The sequence below is a fragment of the Clinocottus analis genome, unplaced genomic scaffold (assembly GCF_023055335.1).
Source record: "Clinocottus analis isolate CAN_PGR_092001 unplaced genomic scaffold, fCliAna1.0.p SCAF_24, whole genome shotgun sequence".
NCBI lineage: Eukaryota > Metazoa > Chordata > Actinopteri > Perciformes > Cottidae > Clinocottus > Clinocottus analis.
In genome coordinates, this window is record NW_027175976.1 from 4,506,599 (window position 1) to 4,531,703 (window position 25,105).

The 25,105-nt window shown below is 47.2% G+C and overlaps 1 protein-coding gene across 3 annotated transcripts in view; it reads left to right on the forward strand.

Annotated features, from left to right (window-relative positions):
- LOC137793910 (interleukin-1 receptor accessory protein-like 1) overlaps positions 1–25,105 on the forward strand; it is a 182,337-nt gene that overhangs the window by 51,266 nt on the left and 105,966 nt on the right. For all 3 annotated transcript variants that reach the window (XM_068590344.1, XM_068590346.1, XM_068590345.1), the window contains exon 3: positions 20,584–20,863. In XM_068590344.1, coding sequence (XP_068446445.1) covers positions 20,584–20,863 — 280 coding nt within the window. The remainder of the gene's footprint in view (positions 1–20,583; positions 20,864–25,105) is intronic.

Consider the following 25,105-nt stretch of genomic DNA (forward strand, 5'->3'; position numbering starts at 1 on the left):
GTGTGTGTACTGAAGAAAGACGCCGGGAAGGAGTCAAACACAGAATATCAGGAGACGGACTGACGACTTGTCGACGTGGGGTTCACGTTGCGGGTCCCTCGCCCAGAATCCTCGGCTCCTGAGCAGGTCGCTGCGTCCTGACGAATGGCTCGGCGTGGCGTTACGGAATGAGAGGAGAAGAAGAGGGGAGGAAGAGCCACTCGTGGCGGATTAATAATTCAAGCGCTGCAGATGATCTGTGAATAGCGGTAAACAGGCCTTCATGGCTTCTGAACCAGCTCCATTACATGCCCGCCTGGGACCGACGACTCCATCGTTGGCGCAATTTCAATCAACTTGTGGCTCGCGGGGGGAGAGAGAGAAATACAAACGAGTAGCCTCATGAATGGGAAGCGCGACTTTGTTACGATATTGGTGACGATATTTGTTCCCAACGCCTTTTTCGCCTCCGTGTCTGTTGACGAGGGGGGATATTGTATAAGTGGTGCGTCATTAGGCACCCGAATCCGCCGCTGCCTCCACAATAACTCTCCTTTGATGATGGAGAATGTGGGGAAAGGGGGCTGTGGCGTGACAGGCGTCAATTTAATGGTAATTGTATTGTTTTTTCATGAGGAAAGCTCCGTCGGAGAAGTAATATCGGGGAGAAATGAGTTCACGCTGTGCGACCCGGTGCACATTATGTGCATGCGGCGGAGGATATGAAACGGGAGTCGCGCGGCGCTCCGTCTCTCCCGTACTGTATTTCAGAGGCGGTTCATAAGCCGGCTAGCTCGCGTTTTGATCATGCAACGAGGCAGGATCCAACATCCCGGCTGCCAAAATGGCCCTGCAGGCTGTTTTGTACTTGTATTTTTAGTTATTTTTAATTTGTGGTTGCATCCCCCACCAACCACATTTCTCCTCCCTCTTCTTCTTCTTCTTCTTCTTCTTCTTCTTCTTCTTCTTCTTCTTCTTCTTCTTCTTCTCTCCGTAATAAGAACATGCAATGTGTGAATTTTTTATAATGTTATATAAGAAGCTCCGGCACCCCCAGAGACCCGTGTCCTGGTTCTGGTGTGTTCAAAACAAGCACACGAGAGGAAGAGAGCAGAAAAGAGAAAGAGGTGGTGGGGAGGAGAGGAGAGCAGGGGGGGGGGGAGGGAGGATAAGAGAGGTTTCAGAGAGATGGAGAGGGCTGGAGGAGAAGAGGGAAAGACAGCGAGAGGATTGCAGAAGGGGAAAAGGGGGAGGGGGGGAGGCAGGAAGAGGAAAAAATCCAGTTGGAGGAAAAGAGGAGAGGGAGGGAAGGCGAGGAGAGAGGATTAAATGAAAGCAGGAGAGAATGCATGCGGTAGAGGAGCCTGTGGGGGGAGATCTTCCCATTAAGAGGCATAGTGCTCGGCTCTCTGATCTCCGAGTTGTGTTGTGATGCCAGACAAGAATACTCGAGGGCGACAACCACTGCCACTTGAGAAAACAGCTCCTCGGCGACTGATACACAAATACTGCGAGCATCTAGCGCGAGGAGAGGAGAGGAGAGGAGAGGAGAGGAGAGGAAGGTATGAGGACGCAAGGGGAGTCAAAGAGGAGAGGGATTGAAGGAGAGGAGGAGGGAGGAGGAGGAGAGGGGACGAGGCGGCGATAAGCCATGTATGCCGGTGTATGGAAAAGCTTTCTTCAAAGGCTGACAGGGAACCTGGCGAGCGATGCGCGCTAGCTTTTCTGTTTTGCACTCAGATCCTTTTGCAGGTTGAGCAAAGTAATATGCGATATTTGATGTAACGCTGAATCTATACGCAGCAGGAATACCGTGTGAAATGTTGCGTTTGGGCTTCTGCAAATGGAAGCAAGGGAGGGGGGGGGCTGAGTGGAGGAGCTGCTGCGTGAGCAATCTCCTCGTACATACAGTACATAACAACAAGGAATAAAAGTTTGGCTCGTCTGTGTGCTTTAGTTTGGAGGCAGGAAGCACTCTCAGGGATACATGCCAACGGCTCTGTGGTGTTGTTGCTGCCTGGCAGTCTATCCTCTGTGCCGTGGAAGATGTTTCCCATGATCCTTTAGGATGATGAGGACCATGGGCCACCGGACTTTGAGGACTCGGTCCTCAAAGGCATCCTGTGTCACATCTTGGGCGAGCTGGTTGTATTCACCCATTACTAAACACACAAATCCCATGTAGCAGGTTTAAAATTCACATTTTCGTTTCCCGCTAAGAAATGTAACGACGAGTTCTTCCCGCGTTTCCGCTGTTTTTATTTCTTCTTTTAATAATCTGCTGTACTATCTATCTATCTGTCTATCTAACTATCCTTATTATTTGAATATGATATTTCAGGTACCGCTCTGACGGCCTGAGCTGAGATATAGAAGCTATTCAGGAAATAGATAGGGGAAATATGTTCTCCTTTCTTAGAATATATCCGCTTTCTTGACAGAAAGATTAAGCATCTTTGACAGCCGGGCTCTATTACCCAATATTGGGTTTTGGGGCCGGCGCTGAGGGTAGATAAGTCATCTGACAAGGTATGATGGCAAAGAGTCGGTTGGAATTTTTTTCCAGGTGTATTTCGGCGCCCAAGAGACCCGTCCGTCCTCCCTTTGGGTTGTAAATCTTCTCTCCGAAATATCTAATGTGAAAAAGGGCGATTATTCTGTTTTCCTGGAAATGTTGCTTTCTGCGCCGATATCGGTGCTCCAGCCCGAAAAAAAAAGTCCTTCTTCATGATTATCACGCCGTGTCTAAATGTATAGAAAGTAACGAAGGCGGGATTTGATCAAATGGTGATGGCCTCGCCTTAGGGACCTGCTTATTTTATTATTCGCCCGCTGACATTATCGCGATCATTATGTCCGTGCCGCCCGCGTGATCCTTACATGATTGCCCTATTGCAGCTAATGAAGCCGGCTCCGCGAGCCTTGATACCTGTCACCCCCGCCAACACACACACACAAAACAAAAAACACAACCTCCCTCCACTTGATTGCCTCTGGTCCGAGTAATTTATATGTTTATTTTCATTAACAGAAACATTAAGTCCCCTTTTTTTTTTTTTTTTTGTCTTACCGTATACGGGCAAATACGTTAATGAAGATGCCAGTTAAAATGAAGATGAAAGCGCCGGTTAATTATCTCCTCCAACATTCTGCCAGACAGATTAATTCCAATTTAAAAAAAAAAAAAAAGAAAGGATAAAAAAAAGGAAACAGGAGAAGTCATTACTGTCGGCTCGACTCGTCAATGTGTTGATCTGAGTTGGTGTTTACAAGGTTCATAGGATAAGAAATTAAATTGAAATGCACCACAGGACCTCATTACAGTTATCATGCCCTGGTGGGGAACTTACTTGAGGAAAAGAAGAAGGAAAAAAAAAGGAAAAGTTAGTAAATTGAATTTGAATATAACTGTTATCGAACTCGTCCTGAAAATATGACGCTATGACCGCTGAGTTAAAGAGCATTATGATTTAAATTAATAATAGAAATACTCCAAAAAAAGTATCTTTTTTCCTGTGTTTGACTTTGTTTTGTCCAAAAATATGTAGGCCAGGTATCGTTTGCAAGTTTTGTGTTAGTTTCCTGCATGAAATTACCAAGATACATCATCAAGTTTTCACTTTTTAAATGCTGCTATTCATCACAGGCTCTGTTATTGCCGTGATTTCCTCAATAGTGGAAGGCAGATACAGTGGGAGGAGAAGAGACCTTTAGAAAGAGCCCCGACAGTCTCTAATCTGCATGTTTACCGCTTTCATTAGAAGATCATCAAAGTGCAGAATTGATTGTGTAGTATAGTCGCTCAGCAAGGGGCCGTATATTCCGACTCTGCAGGAAACTTTTGTTGTTAATCGAAAGGGAGTCGTGTGCTGAGGATGTCTAAACACAATCGTGTGTGTGTGTGTGTGTGTGTGTGTTATCGCTCCATTCACTTGTGTGCAGAGATTAGATTCGTGGGAAATGAAAGAGGGCTTCCACTTGAAAGAGGGCTTCCTTAAGTGGATTCAGTCCCAGAGCCGGTCCCCACAATGCTTCATGACGTACGTACGTGTGTGTGTGTGTGTGTGTGTGTGTGTTACTATGACCCGCTCGCTCAGATGAGCGGGCATGGCGAGCGCTAATGGAACGCGTTGGCCTAAAATAGCTCGTTAACGACGCCGCCCGCTTAATGGCGGGTGATTGAGGGCGGCCAGAGGCTCGTCTGCGATTGGTGGCGAAAGTCATCAATTGACAATAAACCCCCTCAACCGCCGCCCCCTTTCCTCCCCTTTCCCCCCCCCGTGCCCTTCGTCCCGCCTTCCTTTTTCTGTCCCCCTCCTGGATGGTGGTCGGCAGAGGTCTGGTTACATCATCGCAACCCCTGGTGTTAGTCGCCTCCTCCCCTCTCGTTGGTCTGTTAGCGATCACCGGATCCATCCTGGTCTCTCTGACGGGTACAGGCCGACCAGGGGAGGAGAGGAGAAGGGCGACCCCCCCCCCCCCCCTCCTCGGTAATCGCCGGCCGGCCCGTTTGGTCGCGGTCCCGGTAATCTCCGGTGACCTTGGCTGCTGCTCCGCCGGCTGGATTTCCGCAGTGCCGCATTAATATTCACGCGGTTCAGAGAGGGGGGGCTCTTTGAGACTGTTTCTGTCCGTCTCCTCCTGTCCGCCTCCACACACACACACACACACACACACACACACTCTGCCTCCCTCCCTCTCCTTTCCTTTTGTGCCTCCTCCCTCCCTTTTTTTTCGTACGGTCCTGGCAGCCGTCGCTCTCAGCCGCTCGGCTCACCTTTCCCCGCGCCGCCCGTTAAATAATCCACCGACCTCACAATTTACGGCGTCATCTCAATCGGGCTGGTGTCAGAATTTGGCAGGCTGAAGGGTTCTTAAGTTTATTTTTCATGGCATTGCTGCTTTGTTAGATAATGTGCAGCCTCGCGAGATGACACAGACCGAGGGAGACGGATGGAGGAGAGGAGGAGGAACTATTTTGAGCTATTTTGTCGAACGTTTTATCTGTATTTTTTTCTTCGCGCCACCTCGTTTCACCCCTTGGTGTGCTCGCTCCCTTCGAGGAGAGGTCAGAGGTCAGAGCTAGCTGCTACACATCTGCCTGCTGTCCGGCTCAAGGACAGGAAGCAGAGGCTAGTACTGGCATTAAGAATTGTTTGCTTGAATTGCGGTCTTTTTTTGTCTCCTCACTGTAGAGGGAAAAGCGCTGGCTGCTTCCTGACAAATATGTGACCAGGTTTCTGGCATTGTGGAGTAAAATAAGAAAAAGAGGAAGACAGTAGAAGACAGTGTCCCCCCTTAAAATACTGACGCTGCATTTCATATTATAATATTTCCCTGCAGGCAGAAATAGGAGGGGTGACAACGCCACATTTCATTTGTGCTGACTTTTAAAATCAAACAGATTGACAGAAAAGAAGAAGAAGAAGAAAAAGGGAGCGACTGACATTTGAAGTAATCCTACAATTTTCCTCCTTGAATCGGGGAATTAGTACAATTCTGTTTGTCATCGTATTTTATGCTGAGCGAGTGTCTTGAATGCAGCGCGGATCCCTTTTAAATGAATACAACACTTAACATCCGTGCTTGTCAAAGTCTCAACAATGACTTTCCTCATCACATGCGACCTCTGACAGCAGAGGAATTATAGCGTCTTCATAGCTCTCTTAAAGCCTAAAGCCTTTTTCTCATGTGTGTCTAAAGTCAAACCAAGTTCACTGCCTCCTTGTTTTTTCTTGATTGCTGGTGGAGGGGAAAGCCAAAGGGAGGAGGGGGGGGGGGATGGAATGAGACAGAAGCAGATTAAAAAAGCACAAAAACAAGCGCAAGGACTCATCACATTGGCAATGATATCAAAAAGGACTAAAAATGTGTCGCAGTCGCGATCCAGGTACTTTACTGTCTCGGGCCTCGCCGCGGAGCTGGTTTGGTGTGATTGATATACCGGAGCACCGATCGTAGCGTTTGATCAATATCAGAGGCAGTGCTTTGTATCCAGCGCAGCCGCTGCACAGATATACTGTAGCCGGAGTTGTTTTACTCCGACCCTCCAGCCCTTTTCCAGCGTTATCTCCTGAAGAAGCATTGGGGGTCGGCGGTGGCGGGGAAGCTCTGCGGGTCCAAGGAGCTGGACTTTGAAATTTCGCAGCGAGGTAGGCGGACGTGGACGTCACCGCCTGGTATCCGGATGTCGGTGCCGACGCGACGGCCCTGTCATTGTCGGTCGGCCTTCTGGCTTTCAAGGCCCGCGCGGACGCCGGGGAAATTGGAATAACTGCAGAGAATGCAGCGTCTCTTTCAAAAAGAAATCGCGAAAAAAAGAAGGAAAAGTGAATCCTTGATTGAACAATGTCACTTTTTCAGTCAATGACAGACTGTATGTGTACTTTTTGTGGTATGTACTGCATTTTTTCTGCCGTCGTTCAAGGGAGTTCTTTCCTCCAGCATCTGCAGAGCTGCCATATTACACACTAACCGTCTGCAAGAGCTGTTATTTAATTTCGAGTGACAAAAGTGATGTTTAGATCACAGGATATTTGATAACTAGAAAATTTCGCAAGAAATTTTGAAAGTGTGGCTACTACTGCCGTAAGACGTCGCAATATATAGCTTTTGTTTCTGACGCCCGTCTCTCCTCCAAAGCACTTGAGTTGGTTTGTGTGTTAAACTGATTGGCTGATATGAAGCACCTGTGTGCTGCCGTCGTCATGGTGACCAAGTGAGCGCCAGCAGACTGATTAGAGGCAGACTGGACTGTGGACTTAAGGAAATAAACTACTGAACGTCCTGAACACACACAAACGTATATGAAATATCATATGACCTTATTAATGATCACAGTGTTGACAACTACACAATATAAAACACACGTAAACGTCTTTGTGTGTGTCTGTGTGTGTGTGTGTATGTGTCTGTTTGTGTGTGTGTGTTTGTGTGTCTGTTTGTGTGTGTGTGTGTGTGTGTGTGTGTTTGTGTATGTGTTTGTTTGTTTGTGTGTGTGTCTGTGTGTGTGTCTGTGAGACAAACAGACAGAGAGACAGAAGTCATCTGTGTTGTGTGTGCGTGTGTAAGTGTCTGCCTGTCTGTTAAACTGCCCTAACGAGAACACCTGTGGGTCGTTAGATCAAAGGTTGCCATGGTGATGACTTCAAAGGGACTTCCTTACGCTGAGCTTAACAGACCTAAATACTGTGGAACTCCTTTCAAACTATTTAAAAAAATGGTACTTTAAAAGCCAGTATTGCTTCGAACATAGTGAAATATTGTTGAATAAAGCTTAAAAAAGCTGAATATATTTGAAAACAACAAAACAGCTGAATATATATGGAAATAGTGGAATATATATATGAACAGATAGAGAAAGGGAGACAGAGAGAGAAGTCCTGTGTGTGTGTGCGTGTGTAAGTGTCTGTGTGTCTGTTGAACTGCCCTCATGTCAGAGGTTGCCATGGTGATGAATTCAAATATCGGCAGTTACAATTACTAACTGCCGATGATTACATGGAGTCAATGCTGGGAAACACCTATCCAAAAATCACCCAAAAAACATACTTAAGAAGCCCCGATTGCTTAGATATCGCATATGAAGCGTTAGGAAGACCTGATGAACAGATACTGTGACTGGCGAGTCTGTACGATAAAACATGTGTCTGTACGGGCGATTTACAAATCAGGTACGAGCTTCAGGGGAGACGTGGTTTTGGAGGGAGATTTAACATGGCGGCGGATGGCAGAGCGAGGTGGACTTGCTCTCACATTCAGTCCGATTTCAAGACGTCTGAGTCCGTTGGATTCCTATCGACCACAGTTTATGACAGAAGACAAGATTTCCAACGTTTCTATCCAACAATGGTGTATGAAGAGTGAACATTGTGGGAGTAATGACAAAATACGTTTTATTTTTTTAACAGTTTCTGTCGCTTCTTCTCACTCTGTTAATTGGTGCGCCACCCTCTACGAACATTTCGTGAAATTTTTTTTATGTTTTTTGCATTTTTCGGGAAAACGTACGGGCGAATCTCTTAGAAAAGTCATACCTCACGATTCCCGCGCAAACCGCACGTTTCGACGTATTTTTTACGCATGTGCTGGCAACGCTCTGGGAGGAGTAGTGGTTTGACTATAAGAAGAATAATAATAATAATAATAATAAGCCCGCAGGAGAACATGAAGTGTGCTTCCAGCATGGGGTCTATGACCCCATGCGGCTGAAGCCACACTTAATGATTTCATGTTGTGACCCTTCATGCTATGGAGCGCTCCTAATGTTGAAAATCTTGACTTTTTGTCAGGTTCGCGAGACGCTCTGGATGTGCTCAAAGCGCTTCTCATGTTGAAACCACATTAATATTAGCAGCTGCATCTCCGGCTTTGACGTTCACTTCTGAAGCAAACTGCATTAATGAATTTTAAATGAATCTTGTTGGAGTAGTTAAATACTCACAGTCCACGCCAACTCCCAAGCCCTTAACTGCAGCTATAAACAAAATGTAAACCGGCGCATTTTAAAGGAAATATGTTGGAAAAAAAAAAAAAAAAAAAGTTTTTTAAAATTTTTTTTATTCTACTGTTGTGTTTTTGGGAAGCCGGTGACAACTTTAAAAAGCCTCACTTCTCTTCATGCCCGCATTCAACGGCTGCAGAGGGAGCACTTACCAAATGAGAGAGAGTCGGTCTGAACAGCTGAGGAACAATTGCATTAATTTAGTGTACTCAGCCACCTCGGCGGATAGTTTGTTTATATTGGATTACCCCATTGTTACCTCGCCCGAACCTGCGATTCTCGCTAACAAGCCCACCGAGCCTTTCACTGGAGGGCTTTCACATCATGGGTTTTTTTTTGGGGGGGGGGGGGGGGGGGGGGGGGGGTTTGCTTTTTTTTTCCAGCGAACTGAGTGAGTGCCACTAATTGGCATTCATCCACTCATTGATGCCGGTCGCACAAACGGGCGGGACGCGAGACGCGACGTGCCGCCGCTGACGTTGAAATCTCGCCGTTCGTTTTCCTCCCCTGAAAAACTAGCGGCACCTTTTCCTTTTAACCTTTTTTTTTTATTTTTATTAAGGTTCTACTTTCCGTGCAGCTCCACGGTTTCCCCGCAGACGGTCATCCATCTAAAGCAGTGAACCCCGGATTAATTAATTCTGTATATGCAAATGTGGCTCACGGTGCCAGGATTTTCATTTTCTTGGCTTTTTTCTTGGCTCCCTCCCCCCCCCCCCCCTCACCCTCCCTTCTCCTTCTTTTTCTTCTTCTTCTGCGGCAGCTCCAGGTGGATTTATTGTAAATTCAATTTGCATTCAGGCTCCAATTTGCTGACACCGTGCATGAATACATTTTTTTTTTATTTTAAAAAAAAACAACCCGCTACGCACCTTTAGCACCCACGACGGCTCACCTTCGGCGCCTCAATTCCACGGGAGCATTTGGGAGGGAGGAGATGTGGCGCGGCACATGCTAATGGGATCCTTCCTAAGCTTCTAATTGGAGCAGAATAGGATGGCTTACTTTGAATCAGGAAAATGAACTGCTTGTTATCAGCTAGTTGGCTGAGAGATAAGGGAATTACAGTTTGTGTGTTGAGGGAGGTTTTTTTTTATTTTATTTATTTATTCATGTGTGGACTGAGTGGAACATATAACTGTGTTTGTGTGTGTGTGGCTTTAAGTATGCCTGCATGGTTATATAACACAAAAAGCATCTCAAAATGACCAGATTGGGCTCATGTTCATCTCTTATTTAATTAGTTTCAGAGTTGGAAGTGTTTCTGACCTAAATACAAGCACTCCCTATATGCTGTGACTTCATATTATTAATTTGGAATTGGCATTATTTGGGTTTATTTGACAAAGGGAAGCCACCATTCCACCATTAAATGCACATTATATTTCACTCGTGTATTTCCACTTGAGTTTTTTTTTTCCTCTTTTTGGAGAGCTTTTTGGAACGGTTTGCTCTCAGACCCGCTTTTAATCATTCATTTTATGAAGGCTTGCGACTTGACTGGTGCCATAAATGACTCACTTGCCTCTGTGGATTTACAGTTTGAAGAAGCAAATGTGTGATTTGCGGGTAATTTGGGTTGTAACGTCGCTCGAACCTCCTCTCGAGAAGGTAGAACCGTTTTTCAAAATGGCTCGTTTTGCGACCGTTAGTCATCTTCAGTCGGGGGAGGAAAATTGGAAATGATTGACTTGTGCCTGTGCACGCTTGTGCGCGTCTGCCAACGGCCCGCATTCGCCATCAATTAGTGTTCTGCATTTCTTTCCTCCTCCCCCGATGGAGAAGGAGCTTCCCGTCACTCCGCTGCCCTTGTCATTGATAACTCCCAGCTTGGCCCGAGGAGGGAGGAGGCAGTGATGCTCCTCCTCTACACAAGATGTGCCAACAGCTTATTTTTTTTCCCTCCTTCGAGAGACCGAAGTTAACGCTTTCCTCCCCAGATTCCTCCATAAATAGAGTCGGCTCCAGCCAATAGGAGTCGCTAGAGAAGTGGCGTGGGTTTGATCCTCCGCCATCGGGAATTCCCAGTTGGTCGGGAGGATGAGAACAGGAAGCATTTGGTCACCCGGCACTCGATGAGATGGTGTGCATGTGGAGGAATCTTTGGTCCCGTGGTGGGACGCGTCGCAGTCAAAATGCCGCGACGCCGCCAACGACGAGTCGACTCCACCCGGGCTATTTGCATGGGAATAACAAGCGGGGGGGGGGGGGATTAATTTTAATACTGTGTCCGTTCCCGTTTGGTGTTACTGGCCAATCCCGTCCCCGAAAGCCCCCAGAACGCCACCGTCTGGTGCGGATAAACGTATAGAAATAAACAGGCGTGGGCATTTTTGGGGCCGGCTGTCCTCTCTTCCCCCATGTCACTGGCTGAGCGCTGTCGCGGGGAATGAGTGCAGTGCATCATATTATCTAGTTTGTAATTGAATTGTAGCGGGGAGGTAGGTTGGTAATCAGTGTACAGCAGGTAGTTTTCGTTCCAGTGTTTGACAGTAATGTCCTCTAATGGGAAGCTCTGGCTCTACTCTTGTTCCAGGCCACTAGGTTTCCCTGGATCCCTGGCTGACTGACTGTGTGTGTGTGTGTGTGTGTGTGTGTGTGTGTGTGTGTGTGTGTGTGTGTGTGTGTGTGTGTGGGGCTGGCAGAAAGTGCTTCATTCCCCTGCCTACTCGAATTCCTTTCAACATTCCTGCAATTTTGTGTCATGCACTTGACCTTGAGGACGTATCTATCAAGGTGCCCAGTCTCCCTTCCACTTCTGCTGAATTACCGGCGCTTGCCATTGGCAAAAGGGATTTTATGACATGATATTTTCTTTGCTCACCCCCCGCGTTGCTTCTTTTTTTTTTTTTTTTTTTTTGGTGGCCCCGCTGTCCTCTCTCCGATCTCTCGCTGGAAATCTTTCCTCCATCATCATCTTCTTGGCTCGTCCTCGACCCTCCCGCTCTCCTGGACGAGGAGCGAAGAGCTCGGAGGGGAGAGAGAGAGAGAGAGAGGGAAAGAGAGAGAGAGAGAGAGAGAGAGAGAGAGAGTACAAAAGCAGAACAAAAAGAGGAAGTGATGATGCTCTGGTAGTTAACACTGTGAGGAAAGGAGGGTGGGGGGGAATAAGGTCAGAGTTGACGTATGAGAGCTGACACCGGCGCCCAACAGGACGCCGCCTGCTGCTTTGCTTTGTTACATATTCCAGCCATCTTCCCATTTCACAGACGGCTGGCGCAGAGGCCGATGTGACAAGGCTCTCTCTCTCTCTCTCTCTCTCTCTCTCTCTCTCTCTCTCTCTCTCTCTCTCTCTCCCTCTATCTGGGCACGCTCTATTTTTCGCCGACGCTCATTTTCGCGGGGGCACCGGAGCACGACGCCCCCTCCCAACCCCCCTCTCCCCCCAAAAAATATATATATATATATATACAAAAAATGGCGTGTCGGTGTCTGTAGTGGACCGGCGAGGGTCTGAGTCACCGGCTTAGCGCAACCCACACCGTCATGATACGGCGCAGAATAACAGGCTGACTGCCGGCGGAGGCAGCGCGGATGGTGTGGCCTGTTCTCGCTGTGTGTTTTGTACCTGTGTGGGCGGGCGAGAGAGAGCGTGCGTGCGTGTGTGTGCGTGTGTGTGTGTGTAAAAACGTCTTATCCGCACTCTTGTCCTATGTGCGCAGTCATGTCTGCAATGCAGCACTTCGGGTATTTTCTTCTCTCTTTTTTTCTCCTCTTCTCCAGGAGTCAGTATTGTTTATGTCGTGTGTCCCGATGCCTCCCAAGGCTGTTTGTTAGATGAGAGGATTACTGGCGCTGTGGGGGAACAGAAAGATGCTTTATTTTTCTCTTCCCTGATTACATAGTGCTCTCTCTCTCTCTCTCTCTCTCTCTCTCTCTCTGGAGTAGACACCCCAGTCATAACAGGATCACTTTTACATCTGCTCCCTTGTCAAACGTTCCCCTGAAATAGGCACGGCGCTGCGAGTAAACACACGGATACGAGTCAATTTTCAGAGTTTGATCGCTCGGGAGAATTCCAAAAATGCCGCCGCGTGCGGAGACATGATCGCCCCCCCCCCCCCTTCGCCCGCCCTCCCACCTTTATGAAAAAAGTCAGCAGAAGTCATCTCTGATTCACACGGCGGTATGATCTAATAGGATGATAAGACACTTTGTCAGATATGGTCGTAGCGTCGGGTGACGGTGTCTTCTTCTCTCTCTCTCTCTCAAATGAGGGCTGTTGAGCGTGGAAGGGAAACAGGCCTCGCCACCATAATAGAGTCAAACAGGCTGATTTACATACTGCTTTGAAGATAAATGTGCTTCTGCTTCTACCTCATGTTTCATTGAGGACTTCACGTACTACTCTGCATCCACACAATTGAGCGGGATACGTTCAAACCAGTGACACATTCATATCGCGCAGTTTTTGTACCCCTTAAAAAGTCATATTTGCGGGATTATTCTGACAGGGCTTGTATGCAATAATAAGCTTGTACAGTTCCCCTTTTGTCGACAAGGTCCATCCCATTAAAAAGTCCTTTAACAGGATGCGCGGCGGCGAAGTAGAACGACGTCCTCGTCTCTGTTGCACTTCAGCCATTTCAGGACCAAACAAGGGTCTTGTTTTGGGAATTCAAGCTGAATCCAGGAGCCGCAAATGTTCAGAAAAACCCACTTCAGGGCAAAATCAGTTGACAATAATGTTGAAAACTGGCATGCGATGCAGAAAACCGATTGTAAATATGTGTGCGCCGGTTTTGAGGACAACATCCCGAACATTTCTTCTCACGGTATGCGAAAATCGATTGACTGGCAAATTGATAGAAATGGATGGTGGGTATCTGTTGACATGTTTTGCCTTCATAAACTGTGACCGTAAGCAACAGCTTCTAGTCTTACTTGTGTGTGTGTGTGTGTGTGTGTGTGTGTGTGTGTGTGTGTGTGTGTGTGTGTGTGTGTTTTCTCCTGCGGCTCTTTCCTTATTCCCTTCCCTGCGAGGGTCCATCCTGGCGAAGTTGTCCCCTTTCCCATCAGCTCCCCTTCTGTGCTCCCGGTCCCCGTCAGCATTTAACCCGTGATTGGAGACAGCGGGCGCCGCTCTCTCCGGAGGCTGCGTCCAATCAGGAGAGCCGAATCTGATACGGACGGGAGAAGCCGGCAAAGATTGCCGGCAATGTTTATTTTGCGATAGAAGAAAAAGCAGTTTATTTGTTGTTTTATTTTCTTCTCTCTTTTTTTTTCTTCTTCCTTTTTTTTTTTTTCTCGTCCCCAATCACACGAGTATTTGCATATAAATGACAGCCCGGTGGCTGTCAAGGAAGAGAGGGAGTTGGGGAGAGCGACAAATGAAGATGAAGTGTCATGAGAGTAAAGTGCAGGCGAGACGGGAAGCGAGAGAGATCTGTTTTATCAGCTTGCGAGGAACTCGGAGGAGGAGGAGGAGGAAGAGGAGGAGGAGGACGAGGAGGAGGAGGAGGGAAGGTGTAGTAAATGCCACCGCCCCTCCTCCCCCCTGCAAGGACATCAATCTCTCCACCGACATTCAAAGATCAAAACCGATGGCGCTGCAATCCGGTTGCAGTTAGCCTAGCTTAGCATAAAGACCAAAACCCGGTAGGAACGGCTCGACTCACTCCATCAAGAAGTGGGGGAGAAATAAAAAGACTCAACCGCGGCTAATTTGGGCCGAACAAGAGTTTATCCAGCTTATTTTGGTTCTTTAGGTGAGCTACTTCGTTGGCATTAGAGCACCCAGTGGGCACCCGTTGTGTCGGATGTTACATCTCCCACCATGGCGACGTTGGTCCCGCCCTCCTCTGCCTGCGATTGGCACGTTTCCCAGAATGCCGGGCCGTTCCTCGCACATTTACCCTTTCTCCGCGTTTCCCATATTTATAGACCACTGTGGTCCCCCCCCCCCCCCCCGGGCGGCAATACGTTTTCCTGTATGTCAACATGTGGAACATAACTGGTCATTTTAGCATTTGCAGTTCTGTATCGCTGCGGCGCCATTACACCAACAGCATACAGCCTTAATTACCCTCCCACAGTTTTGGAAATGGATTATTTTGTTTTCAGGCACAGGGCCAGAGTTGGCTTATTGTCCCAGAGGTCTTGGTGTGTGCGTTTTTGTGTGTGTGTATTGTTTGTGTGTGTTCACATACTCTCCCATGCAGAGGCTGTAGCTGATTGCTTTGTTGGCTGATGACTCATTCTCTCTTTTTTTTTCAACCTGCTGGAGGTACTTCAATCACGCAGGTAATCTCCTCCCGTACGCCGGCAGCCGAGAGGTTACCGTTCCCACACATCAGAGCCGCTTTCCTCTTAATTGAGACCCACTCTGCTGCGACAGCGTTCTCGCAAAAAGGTGGAAAATGGCGGGTCAAGATTCTCCGATACATCTTTTCTCCGTCCCCGGCCTCCCCTCCCCGTGGCAAAAAAAACAGAAGAAAAAAAAAGTGGCTGTGAAGTTGATAAGTTTCTTTAGAGACCCTGGAGCGCGGCCAGCGAAGACACTGCACTCCATGAGGGCAAGTAAAGGTTGACGTCGAATCACCTCACGGAATGTGTGTGTGTGCGTGCGTGTGTGTGTGTAGGTGTGTATACTCACTCGTGTGTTTACCCAATCAGCCTCGGCGTAATGTATGCGTGCCGTTCTGATTGAATTACACCGGGGCCTTTATAGAGAAAAATGGTCGCGGACCATCTCCTTGAGTGCTTATGAGGGTGCAGACACTTTGTGGGAGTCTCCGCGGTGACCTGACTCAATCTGCATACGATTACCCCTCAGCAGACCTGTAACCCAATTTATGAGCTGATCACCTCTCCAGAGGGAGCACACGCTCCTTCTCAAGTGGCAGTAAAATGGAGCAGGAACACGGTGACATAACATTTGTATAAGCTTTACTGTGGTGCCCTTTAAACTGGAAATGCATCTTTTTTTTTTCCTCTTTTTTTTTTTTTTGTATGCATGTTTACTAGCATCTCGGTCGCATCTGTGTCTTTGCAGCAGTCGGCCGCACACGGGATTATTTTTCATGAATACATTTTACAATCCGGGTCTCCGTATATTCAATAGGCTGCGCTAAAAATAGCAAACTGGGTTCTATAAAACGATCCGCGTTATAATGCATTTTAAATTCAGAAAGACAAAGTCCCGAGGGGAGTGGAAAATGACTTGAGGTCAGTTTCCAGTGTGATCCTCCTCGGAGTGAGGGTCAAATTAACATGATGAACGTTGAATAATGGTAAACATAGAGATTTTGAAAGTGTAATTAGCTCAAAATCAAAAGACCTTTTATGTAATTTTTCTTCGACTTGACCTTGATTGTAATGCATGATGTGCCCTATATTGGAGTTCAAACCTTGGGTGATGTTATTTGCAAATACATTTTAATATAAAAAATAAAAATAAATGCTTCTGCCAGCTGCCAATTAGCTTTCGGCATCGTTTTTTTTTCCTTCATATAAATCACCTTGGTTTGTTTTTTGGCTTATATTATAAGGATGAAAGCCTTTTTTTCTATATATATATATATATATATATATATATATATATATATATATATATATATATATATATATATATATATATATATATATAAATGAGGCCCAGTCTTTTACACAGTTGGATAAATGAGACAAACATGACAAACATAAAAACTAGGCAGGCCTGACAAATGGCTCTGTCTTGGTTTAATGGCGTGGTTAAATCGGGATATGGCTAAGACCCCATTTCGATGCGGTGTCAGCGAATGCGGCTCTATTAAATCCCGCTTTCCATGCGGGGCGACGTGCAAACATTTGTTCTGCGATCATTTGGCAAAACAGCTGACAGCTACCAGCTCACCATTTTTTCACCCAGCTGACAAAACAGACTCGTTTGGACCCCGAGGGCGCCGCTCGAGGGGGCCGCGGGCGGCTGACTGTTTGCTTACGGGGCCCCGCGCCCCCCACCGCGTGTAGCGCGGCCGCTAACGCGTAGCCCCGCCCCCGATATGGCCCCAGACGCGGGGTTGTTGTGCACGCAAAAGCAGATTGGCCAATTCCCCCACCGATTGTGATCCAGCAGAATGGAAATCTGGTGAGCTGGGAAATGTTAATCGACTTCAATTAGGCTTTGTACCATGTTTGTTTCCTGCCAACAGATTAAGCAGCATCCCCACCCTCACTTACCGAAATGAACGATAACCCGCTGTCAAAATAAGGAACGGGCAATTTGAGGATAGGTGGGAGATAACGGATCGCGGGCGCTGCCAAGCTCCTCGCGGCGGGCATGGGAGATAAATACTGCCAGCCCTTTGGAACAGTCGGGCCGGAGTTCACCCGTAAAGGGGAATTAATTTAGGTTTTTTGATGCCTTTATTGTTTGTTTTTTTTACTTCTCAGTGAAGCTGGGGATGCGTTCAAAACCCAGAGCAGTAATCGAATGCTAAGGGGTGGTTTGGAAAAGCATCTCTTTTTTTTTCTTTCCCAATTTCACTGTTGAAAGCCGCCACTGTTCCTGTTGCATAATGTTTTCAATAATGATCCACCATTTAATTTTCTTTTTATCTTTTTTTTTCCCCCTTTCATCAGATGCATTGTAGTGTATATGCTCTTAAATTATTCAGTCCAAAAGCTGTAATATCCACATTTATACCAGCTGGAGAGATGCATCTGTGCTATTGTGCGAGATGTGATGTGTTATACTAAAGTAGCAAATACCTGGTACTCAGACAACAACAAAAAAAATAATGCTTTCTCATTCTTTGAGACATACACTTTCTATACTGAGACACAATGTTCTGCTCTCAGGCCGTAATGCTTTTCCTGTGTTTTTTTCTTCGGTCTGTGCAGCCGGATTGTGAACAATGTTTCCTCTGAGGACACATAAGGCCTCCAGGTGTGCAGACAACAGTGTCGCGGTCATCTGGGGGGACGTATTGGCACATAAAATACCTTTTCGGTGTCACTCCTAAGTGTGCAAATCCCTCATTGAAGTGAACCCACAGATACTACAATGCAAAAGACAAATAAAAGCCGAGCGGCCGCTTTCTGAGGCTTGCATAATGACACATTTGAGAGCGCTGCAGGACTGCGTCTTCGCACCCGGAAATAATGCCCTTTTGCACTTCCACTTCCCTCGCTTTGAAGTCAGCGGGTCGGGTGAATGGGTTTCTCGGTGGAGGCGGGAGGGGGGGGGGTGCCGCTCGGCGGGTACCGAGGACTCCTACTGTTTCGCAGAGTGCTGCATGCGTGTTTCCTGCGTACATGCGGACCCGCGAGACTTATCAGAAAGATGACTTCATGCACACTTTAGCCAAACTAATCTTGTTCTCTGTTTGAGCCGCGGCCTGCTTACGTGACCTTTTCCGCTCCCCCGCTGTTTGCAGAGGTCGCGCGAGTGAAACACTTCACACTTCCCGAAATTAGGAAACATGATTAGAAGTGAGACCATCTCGGCTGCGGTTGTCTTACCTTAAGCCTCCAAGTTATTATCGTCCACAAACTAATTAGCAAGTTCTTGATAAGCGAGGGTAGACCCCTGTGTTGCCATGGCAACAGTTAGACTTAATCACAACGAAAGGAGTGTGTGTGTGTGATGTGTGCTGGGTGTGTGTGTGTGCTGGGTGGCTCGCAGAGCACACGCAGCCGACTGGAGCTTTTGCTTTTATTCCGCCTCTGTTTATTCAGTCCTCGCTCCTGGTTGCACAATTTAGTTATTTATTTTTTTTCTTACTTTGGGGAAATGAAAAAGGAGGATTTTGAGGACGCAGCGGCGAAGCGTCGCTTCTGAACGCAGTGTTCGCCAACTGAAGACGGAGACTTCTCGTTGCTGGTTCGAGACCACACCGGATCAGAGGAGGTGCTGAAGATTTGTCCCCGTTAGCAGTAAAATGAGCTGTCAAGTCCGCCTGACGGTCAAATCGCAGGGCAAACGGTAAACCTGGGACATTTAAAGGCAACGTTCGCCCTCAAATAGCTGTTTATTTCTAATCTTTGGAGTTTTTGATGTTAAACTGCTATCCTAAACTTCCCAGAAAGCCTTTTCAACATCCTCAAGAGAACATGGATGCAGTGGGATTTGTGAAACGATTAGAAATTACAAAATTTAACCAACTATTTTGATCATTTATACGTTGTTTAGGTTGTATATGAAGTAAAACCGACTAGCATCTACAATGCGAGGACGTGCTGCTTTTATCAGCTGTATATTAATGTGAATAAAATAGGTTTTGGACCGTTAACTGGACAAATGAAGCATGCAGATTAAACTCCTGCGGGGCCCGGGGTCGAAATGACCCCATCTTGGCCCTCGTCCTCTTTACATTGTGCACAGTTGTTCTCGGCCGGCTCCACGTATGCCGTGTGCTAATTTGATGAAGTGCCAACGTAGTAATACTCATGACTCTGACTTCTCTTCCTGCCAATTTGTAATAACTGATGTATCTTTTGCTGCTGGGCTCCACTGCAGCTTTTCTCTCTCCATCTTTTCTGCGGGCCTTCAAACCCCCACCAGTGCTGCCGCTGCCTGCTCCCAGCGTGACCCTCACCCAACCACACAATGCCGCACAATGACATGAATCCGCGTGGTTTAATCAATTCCCCGCCAACATCCCGCCTCCCACCGGTTACCACCAACGACTCTTGCACGCGCCGCACCTCGCTGATTGGTGCCCGAGTTGCTTCTTTGGTAAATAAAACATTTATAGAGGCTCAATTAGCGAAGCCTGTTGAGTCTTCGACAGCTGTGCTTGCCAGCTGTTTTTAAAGGAAGAGCGATGCAGCGAGGTGAGGCGAGGGAAAAGAGGATGTCAGGCACAGGGAGACGGGGGTGGAATGGATCAGGCAAGAGCACGCTGACAGCTTGTTTTTGATTGGGTGTGTGTCCAATTTGTTTTTTAAATAAACAACCCAGTAAAAAACAAGGAGAAGTACTCTTTTTTTTTATCAAAGTTGATCTGTTTCAAAAGTGGCCTAAGCTCCCTATTCTGTAGCTTTTATCTGATTCTTAAAATATCAAGTCATTTCACTTGAGACCCTACTGCACGGTTGTCCTTCCGACATGGAGATCCTGCAGGAGGAGCTGATCCGATCACCTGAACCCATCGTGATGTGCCCCGTTCAAAACGTGGAGACGAGGTTAATGTCAATTTAATCGTCGGTGTGACTAATTAATCTCTTATACACCCAAAGATGGCGAAGAAAAGAAAAAGCCCGGGGATCAAAACCACCCATTAGCCTGCTGTGGATAGATAATGCAACTTTCCTTGACTGGCAGTTGGTGGGCTTCATTAATTGTCTTATTGTAGAGACCCCCGTTGCTCTGCCCTGACATGTGCAGCAGCACAACATGAGACTAACTGCTTTTTTTCTCTTATTTTTTCTTCCCCTCTTCTATTTGTCTGACTGGAAACATCCTGTTGAGAGGATACTGTGGAAAAAGGTCTGCAGATTTACTGCGGCGTCTTGTTTTCTCGGGTCAAACGTAAGATGAGTGCCATCACCGCCGTTTAGAACGCACACGGACGGCGGCGGGCGCACAGTTTGTCGCCAGTAGACTCAATTTATGTATGAGATGGTGACACGCGAGTCAAGTAGAAATATTGTGCAGGGGCAGACGGGGGAAGGAACAAATGAATGAATGCAGCGATGGATTTGTTGGGAGTTTCCTTTTAACATGGGAAAGGAAATTGTAATGAAAGCGTTCAACATATTTACAGGTTATAAGAACGTCTCACTCAGGCACACTTAGCCATGAGCTGCGGTGTGTATAATTACGAATAGCGTCCTTTTAGTCTGTGTGTTCTTGTGAAAAAGCCAAAAAGGAGGACGTTGTGCCTCAGTGCTGCATGGAGGTAGTAGAAGAAGAAGAAGAAGAAGAAGAAGAAGGAGAAAAAAAAAGCGGGTCTTGATTGATAGTGATACAAGGATTGCTGGCAAAGCACATGAACCGACAGACTGATGCCAGCTCTGAAAGTGGTCTTGTCATGGTTGCCGCATACCCTTTTCATGATTACAAATAGCCTCTGCCTGGCTTGGCGATGATGTGCATTGGCTCAAAAAGCCTCAGAAGCCTTTCATAGTAACTCCCTGCTTAATTCTCCTCTCCTCTGTCCCTCTTTTCTTTTCAGTGGAAGGCTGCACGGATTGGTCAGTGGACTACCTGAAATACAAGGTGCTTCTGGGGGAACCGGTACGGATTAAGTGCGCTTTGTTCTATGGATATATCCGGGCCAACTACAGCCATGCGCAGAGCGCGGGACTTAGCCTGATGTGGTACAAAAGTGCAGTACACGGGGACTTCGAGGAGCCCATCAGTTTCGACGGCGCGAGGATGAGCAAGGAGGAGGACGCCATTTGGTTCCGGCCCGCCGAGCTGGACGACGTGGGGTACTATTCCTGCGTGTTACGGTGAGTTCCTCCAGCGGCGTCTGCCACCATTTTGGACTTGTGTTGCCAGCAGTGTGACAGTAATACAGAGGGGGTGAATAACATTGTGTGGATCCCTGTGGGCACGATCATAGCCATTTACAAGTCATCCCCCTGGTGATATCTAGTGTACTCTCTCATCTGTGGCCAAAAGAGCACTGGCCGTTGATCCACAGTGCATCTTCGAACAGCATGAGGCCCCTTTGCTTCGCTTTGTATGCTAAATTATTCCTTTATCCTCCTCTGGGGCACAATAAGCCATTAGGTGCAATTGGTAAATCCATAACTCTCGGGGCCTCACAAGTCCTTCTTTCTAAAAAAAACAACAAAAAAAAACATGAACGAGCAAGGAGCGAGATGAAAGAGGATGGACAGTAATAAAGCATAAGAAGATTGAGGGAAGGGAAACGGCAGCTAAGATAAAAATGAAAAGAGATTCCTGCTATCTTCCTTCCCCACTTGCCTGATGGTGGAGGTAGACAATTGTTTGATTTATGAGCTCTATAAAGTGGTGGAATTTCCGAGCCTCCGAGCTCGTATTGGCAGAATTTTTCATTAACGGGTGGGTTGTCTGTGGCAAGGACAAGGGGAACTTTGAAACACGTCTCCCTGAAAGATGGGGAGCTTAAAAAAAACCCCGCAAACATTTGTATTTCAATCAAAACGCAAATGATTTAGGACGTTTGTTACAAACAAAAAAACAACACAAAAAGCAGGAGAATAATGTACTCTTGAGCAGTTGCACTCAGCACAGGCTTCCTTGTGTTCCACAAGCTCAATCCTAAGAGGTTTTGGCCATTACTATTCATCACCATTAGCACTCGCTCCTCTGCGGCGGCGGCGGCGGCGGCGGCCGGCGTGAATAGAGACGGGCAGCGCCGATCCAACAATCCTCCATTCAGGGGCATTGGCAGCGTTTTCTGGAGGTAGACAATCAGTCAGCTCCGAGTTATTGTGTAATCACGCGGAAAGTAGAGCCATGAGATTTGATTTGGAGGAGTGTTGCTTTGTCGCCATTCCCAACCAAATTAAGGGGCAACACTTATTTGCCCACCGCGCAGAGAAATGACAATGCTTCTGAATGCGGAGCACTTTCCCATCGCACTGGGTTTCTCCCTGCAGGCATTTCTTTGGACTATTGTTGTCCCGAGTTGCTTTCTTCAGGCTTTTTAAGCCCACGGATGTTCACTTTTCACAGTTTGTTCAGCTCTTAATATTCGCCACTCCAACAGGAATATTTAAAACTGACCTTTTTTTTTATTGACGATGCCACAATCAGCTCCTCTGATTTCCTCCCCCCGTGTTAATCAGAGCTTCCGATGCAGATGGAGGAGGGGGGGGGGGGGGTTCGGATCCTCACAGTTGTATCGGGACAGGTGACGCACTGATTAGCTCGGTAAAACCACGGCACGATGAAATGATGCGTAATTGTCGAGATCGGCAATTTAAAGCACCGTGTTTACCTTCACTGATGATCCTTTCATTGTGAAACCGACGCTAGATAACGTTGGCAAGCGGCTTGCTTTGTCCAACGATCCATCAAAGCTCAAGATATGATTTATGACACACAGCGATAACTCTCCGTGGGGTTTCCCTCCAGCTCCATCCACCAGCTGCATTAATTGAACGCCCCAAAAGATTTATTTGTCACAATGTGTTTACTCTCCCCTTTGAAGAAGCGGGCTGAATAATGTGCGCGTTCCTATTTTTCAAGATAAATATAGCAATAACTTATTAACCTTGTAGGTAAAGCGTATTCTCTCCGCTCTGGCTCATTAGTCGGCGCTGCACAGCGACATATGGAGGCTTCTCACAGTGGGACTGTTTAAAAGGCTCGGGAGGGTTAGCTTAGTGGTTAGCGTATGCATGCGCGCGCGTGTGTATGTGTGTGTGTGTGTGTGTGTCAGTCACATGTTTGGTTTAATGCAGCTTTCTGAAGTGCATAGCAATGCATCAGACTTGACCAAGAGGGACCATCAAATTAGAATGATTTATAGTCCAGTATTAGCGCACGTGAGAGCTGGAGCCGCGGTAATAAGGCCGGGCCTCCGTCCAGATGACTGACAGTGCGGCGAAGCGGACTTTTTGATTGCTTTCACCATACTGCATATCAACTAAACCTGAATCCCCATACGCTGGAAAAAGTGTGAAAATCGCCCCCCCCCGTGTTACACACACGTCACATGATGGGGTTTATTGTTTTTTTTTCGAAAAGGGAGAAAGGTCAACGAGAGTACCTTTTTCCAGTAGTAGCACGTGAACCGCCGCTATCGAAGCCGTCGACCTTAAAAGGCGACGGTGACGCGTCTGCCGCCGCGCTCCCGTTTGTCACAACGCCCGGTAAAGAATCTCAGGGCCGCTAGCGCCGCTAGCGCCGACGTGACTCATTTCTATTCCCAGTCGCCGCGGCCAAATCGGAGGATTGCTCTTCTCTTTTGTCTCGGCAGGCGCGGGTCCTATAGATGATCGGCGGCTCGCATATGTTAACATATCACATTTGGATTCGTCTCTTGGCAGCGCTCCTTCGCTGGAGGAGCCTCCCCACCCTCCTGTTTGTGAAACATGAAGGGAATCGAAGGGAATTAGAGCGCTGAGCGGTGGAACGAATGAATCACGGCACAACAATGAATCGCCCCTCGCTGGATGCATTTCCTACTTGAGCATGTTCTAACAATTCATTCCCAGTTACGACTCTCCCATGGTGCGGTTGTCTCAAAGCGAGGAGTGATGCCGTGGCCGAGACCGGCTGTCCTCAGACAACATCTCGACGTGGTCGTTTTGCTCGACAGTGTCATCAGCGAGCATTTCTTTTCTTCCTGCTCAGGAATCAGGGTGGCAAAGTGAGGATTACAGCGAGACAACGCTTTAATCAATCTCCAGTGGGATAATATTATGATATGAAAATTGTGATTTTCTTTGTCATCTATATGGAAATCCAGAGAATAAGACGAGGCGTCTCCTACACAGCTACATTACTGTTTTTTTTTTATTTCTTTCGACAGCCTATTTAACCTTTTCCCTCCGCACATGCAAAACTAATTGTAATATTTCTTATTGATTTTGCTTCACTCTCTTGAACGCAGCAGGGGATGTGTTCAACGCTGATGTTATTGAGCAAGGCTGGATAAAAATAAACGCAGGTGGGGAAACGCTGTCAGAAGAAAAGAAAAAGCAGTCTTGAGCGTCAGTCGACCTCATTTATCTTTTCGGTGCCTTCATCTTCTTCCTACAACATTAGGCGAACACATCTCGGGTGAAACACCGACTTTGTGACGGCGTCATGTCCTGCCAGCCATGTGGATGCTGAATAGTAATATATAGTGGAGTAATATAGTGTAAATATGCTTTGTGAGCAGCTTGGTCATGTGGCATAATATAGATGACAGAGAAACATCTGCACTGGGGGGAAATAGAAGGAAAAAAAACCCCACAAACATGGAGATAAGTTTCCCAGTGAGCAAAGTTTCCAAGAAGCAGCTGGAAGATCGTGCTCACAGTGCAGATAAACACAATTCTTTCCAATTCAAATCACCTCATTTCAAGCAGTTTGTTCAAGAGGCATGTTCCTAGAAGTGTTTGCCCCTTGTTTCAAGCATCATTGGGCAGTAGAGCTAAAACATTAGACCACACTAACTGTGACAAAATGGCAATATACTTCCTTATTTATGACATCATTTCTTCCTTTCATCGTCTCATGGGAGACATCATGTCCTCTCGGATGTTACACCTCTGGCCTCCCTCCCTCCTCCGAACATGCACACACATGCAGCACAGTGTGGCCTCGCTTGTCACATTCATTGTGTATTTTGCACAGCTGCACTTAAGGGTGTCAGAGGGCATCGTTGTACTCTAGCTAACACACACGCACACACACGCACACGTCATGCCTCTCCTCCCCTGAGACTAGCTGCCACTGACATGAACTTAATGTGCCTCCAATCTGTATGTAAAAAGCAGGCCAACTTGACACACACACTCAACATGCCGAGCATGCGAGTGTGTGTCCCTTCGGTTCATGCACACACACACACACAGACTGATTTACTGTACGTGCATTACGGACAAACGATGAGGGGCCCGCTCGCGTCACATACGGGAGCAGATGAGCAGCGCTCTGTGTCAAATGTGCAAAGGATGTGCAGATGTTGTGCCCCGAGGAGGTCCGCCGTACGCCGAGCGAAAACATCTGCAGTGGCTGAGTGTGTCCCCTTCGTGTGGAGTGAC